This window comes from Nannospalax galili, unplaced genomic scaffold, assembly GCF_000622305.1.
Source record: "Nannospalax galili isolate Female #2095 unplaced genomic scaffold, S.galili_v1.0 scaffold960, whole genome shotgun sequence".
NCBI lineage: Eukaryota > Metazoa > Chordata > Mammalia > Rodentia > Spalacidae > Nannospalax > Nannospalax galili.
Window position 1 is genome coordinate 1,392,077 of NW_008348313.1, and position 3,837 is coordinate 1,395,913.

The following is a 3,837-nucleotide window of genomic DNA, read 5'->3' on the forward strand; positions in this document are numbered from 1 at the left end:
CCGTGCGCGACCGAGCTCGCGTCTCCGGCGCCATTTGCAACCGCCGTCCGTCCTTGGTGGCCCTGAGCTGGAGTGCGCGGATCCAGGTACGCCCGGCCCGTGTGCAGTAGGGGCCTTGCCAGAGCCGCCCGGATATGCGGCTGTACCCCTACCGGAATCCAGTAGCAGACCCCGTTAGACCTGGGGCACGGCCTATCAGAACCTTCTAGAAACTTCTCATGGCCTTGTGGAGTGCTCGCGTTCAAGGGAAGCCCAGGCTAGCCTCGAACTTGTGGCCCTCTCCCTTGGTCTCAGGATGACAGCTCCCCCCACCCCCATGCCCAGCCACAATCTTCTAGAAAGTCCCTCCCATTTCTCCCTCAAAATCTGGGGCCGGAGAGCTGCTGGCTCACCCACATGGCAGCTAACAAACTCCCTAAGTCCAGTTCCAGGAGATCCCTCTCCCTCTTCTGACCTCCGTGGGTATTGCATGCACAGGTGCACTTACATACATGCAGGCAATAAGCTCATACACATAAAATAAAAATAATAAATAAAAACCAGGCATGGTGGCACATGCCTTAAATCCCAGCACTTGGGAGGCAGAGGCAGGTGGAGCTCTGAGATTGAGCCCAGCCTGGTCTACATAGCAAGTTCCAGGCCAACTGGGGCTACAGAAGACCGTGTCTCAAAAAAAAAAAAAAAAAGTAAATTTAAAAATAAATAATATTAAATGTGTCCAGGAAATGTGCAGCCTGCAGGGGACCCTTGGCCCCAGGTGCCCTGTCAGCCCTAGAGGCACTTCAGCCTAGCACCTGGGAGAATTACTGGTAATTGCCGCCCCCCCCCCTTTCTCTTGAAAGACTTTGGCTATTCTGGTTGTAATGAAGGCAGAACAGAGCACTGTCAGAGCACAGAGGAGGAATGCCCAGGTCCCCAGGAGCCTGTGAGTAAGGGTCAAGTCCACAGACAAGGACCGGCCTGGAGGGAACAGGGTCGGGACTAGAAACCAGGGGAGCAGCTCCCCGGCCATGAAGAGTGAGGGACCTGGGACTCAGCTGAAAGGGAAAAAATGACAAAAAGAGACTTGCCTGGAGGCAGGAGGGTCATAAGTTCAAGGCCAGCCAGCCTAGGCAACTAAGTGTCATCCTGTCTCAAAAAGGAAAGAAAAAGGACTCGGGGTGTGGCTCAGTGGTAAAGCCCCCGCCTAGACTCCCCAGTGAGGGGCTGGGGTGTGGCTCAGGAACACAGCCCCTGCCTAGAATACCCCAGTGAGGGGCTGAGGTGTGCCTCAGAAACAGAGCCCCTGCCTAGAGTTCCCCAGTGAGGGGCTGGGGTGTGGCTCAAGGGTAGAGCCCCTGCCTAGAATCCCCCATTGAGGGGCTGGGGTGTGGCTCGGGTAGAGCCGCTGCCTGGCATACATAAGCTCTATATCTAATCACCAGTATGCTTTTTACCAAAAATAAGGCATGCACGACCCGGCTGCACTTACCTACATGCAGGCAATACACACATACACATAAAATAAAAATAAATAAAATATTTTTTAAAAAAGAAAATACTTCTCACAGGAAACCTCAAAGAAAAGAGATTAACATTTTTTTTTACTATACTTGTAACCATAGATAATAATGTAAATTTTGTACAATAAAATCTTATTTCTGGGCCGGGCGTGGTGTTGCATGCCTTTAATCCCAGCACTCAGGAGGCAGAGGCAGGTGGATCTCTGTGAGTTAAAGGTCAGCCTGGTCTACATAGTAAGTTCCAGGACAGCTGGGGCTACAGGGAGACCCTGTCTCAAAAAGACCAAAAAAAAAAAAATCTTATTTCCTTAAAAAAAAAAGAAAAAAGGCAGTGCACTTGAGGGACCCCTGTGTCATTACAGATGGTGGGCATGGCCCTAGTCCCGGTATCCCAGGGTCGTGGGAGTGCTGGAGGCACAGAAGAGGAGGCTGATTCTAGCCTAAAAGCAACCCTCCAAATCCTGGATGAAGTGGTCAGAACCCCGCTCTGGGCAGTTTGGGATTCAGTCCAGGTGGAGTGAGAGATGTTTTCATTTAGGGTTTTTTTTTTGTTGTTTTGAGACAAGGTCTCCTTATAGCCTCAGCTGGCCTGGAACTCATCATGTAGACCAGGCTGGCCTCGAACTCACAGAGATCCACCTGCCTCTGCCTCCCAAGTGCTGGGACTAAAGGTGTGCGCCACCACTCCTTTAATGTTTCTAAAGAAGAGAAAAGGGGCTGGACAGATGGCTCAGTCGTTAAGAGCACTGGCTGCTCCTACAGAGGACCCAGGTTCGAGTCCCAGCACCCAAGTGGTAGCTAACAACCATTCATAACTCTAGTTCAGAGGATTCAGCACCTTCTGACCTCCTTGGGCATTGTACAACACAGGTGCACTTACACACATGAAGGCAGTACACTCATACACATAAATAAAAATAAATTTTAAAGAGAGAGACAGAAAGGCTAGGAGTGTTCCACAGACCACAGTAGGAACAGCAGACAACTTTATGAAGTGTGCACTTCAGAGTTGCTGGAACATGAAGCCCACAGTTCGGGGAGGGAATGCACTGGCCCAGGCCACCCGGCTCCTCCATTGCTAGGCTCTATAGCAGTCTCTGTCCTCAGGTGGTAAGAAGCCACATACAGGCACTGAGGAGGTGAAGGGGGGTACAGCTCTGCCACTGCTGGGAATGGACTGGAACCTGGGAGGAGGCTGTGATATGGGCCCAGCCAGAGACAGGGTCACCCTGAGGCTGGCAGGTCTGTGAGGGAAGAGAGAAAGAAGGGCACGGGGTGGATGGAGTCTCTGAGCAGGACAGACCAAGCTGGGGACTTGATAGGCTGTAGGGAGTTGAGGAGGAGGCTACCCCACCCTGGGGGCAGCAGCTCACCCACCCCTTTTCCTCTTTGATCTCCTCAGGCCCCATGTTGCCATCCCACACCTCAGATGCATAAAAACAGGTTGGAACTGGAGCTGCCAGCTCTGGATGGGGGTGGCAAACAGGTTCTGAGAACCCCAGGGCCTGGGGCAGAGGTGGGTGGGTCCCCACCAGAGGCTGACTAGTCTAAGGAACCATCCTCTCCCTGTCTTTTCAGGAGCCGTCTGGACAGCCTCTCCCTTCCCCAATCCCTCCTGGCCCTGGAGGGAGGCTAGTAGCGTCAGCAGCTGCAGAGCTGGAGGAGTGGTCCATGGACCTGCCAGGAGGCCGGGCTGGTGGCCCCGCTGCAGAAAGTAGGTGTCTGCCTGGAGGAGGAAGAGGGGCTGGGGGTCAGGCTGGGATAGGAGAGGAGCTTGGGTAGCAGGACAAGGAAGGCAGGAGTGCTGGATGGAGGGCTCAGTGTCCACCAATTTCCCACCATCCGTCCCCATGTTGGGCAGGAATGCGGGATGGCGGGCTCAGTGTCCACCGATTTCCCACCACCCGTCTCAGTGGTGGGGAGGAGTGCAGGATGGCGGGCTGAGTGTCCACCGACTTCCCACCACCCGTCCCCATGGTGGTCAAGAGTGCGGGATGGCAGGCTGTGTCCACCGACTTCCCACCACCGGTCCCCATGGTGAGCAGGAGTGTGGGATGGCGGGCTAAGTGACCACCGACTTCCCACCACCCATCTCCATGGTGGGCAGGAGTGCCGGATGGTGGGCTGTGTCCACCGACTTCCCACCACCTGTCCCCATCTTATGCTCTTCAGTGGGTCTTGTGAGCACAGAAGCCACTTCACACTGTGCCATTCACTGAGCACATTCCCTCCTCTGTACACTCTGCTTCCTCTATTCAGATCTTGGCCCAGTGTCACCTGTTACTTTGAGTAAACTGCTGCATGGCCACCCCCACCCACCCCCACCCATCACCCC

The 3,837-nt window shown here is 54.2% G+C and overlaps 1 protein-coding gene across 2 annotated transcripts in view; it reads left to right on the forward strand.

Moving 5' to 3' along the window:
• Positions 1-3,837, forward strand: part of Ccdc155 (coiled-coil domain containing 155) — a 25,446-nt gene continuing 21,609 nt past the window's right edge. Inside the window, exons 1-3 of one of the 2 annotated variants that reach the window (XM_029569424.1) lie at positions 7-86; positions 2,905-2,945; positions 3,081-3,216. In XM_029569424.1, the coding sequence (XP_029425284.1) occupies positions 3,174-3,216 (43 nt within the window). In that variant the 5' untranslated portion in view covers positions 7-86; positions 2,905-2,945; positions 3,081-3,173. Of the gene's footprint in view, positions 87-2,904; positions 2,946-3,080; positions 3,217-3,837 lie in introns of both variants that reach the window. The other variant, XM_008845041.3, reaches the window with a different exon arrangement.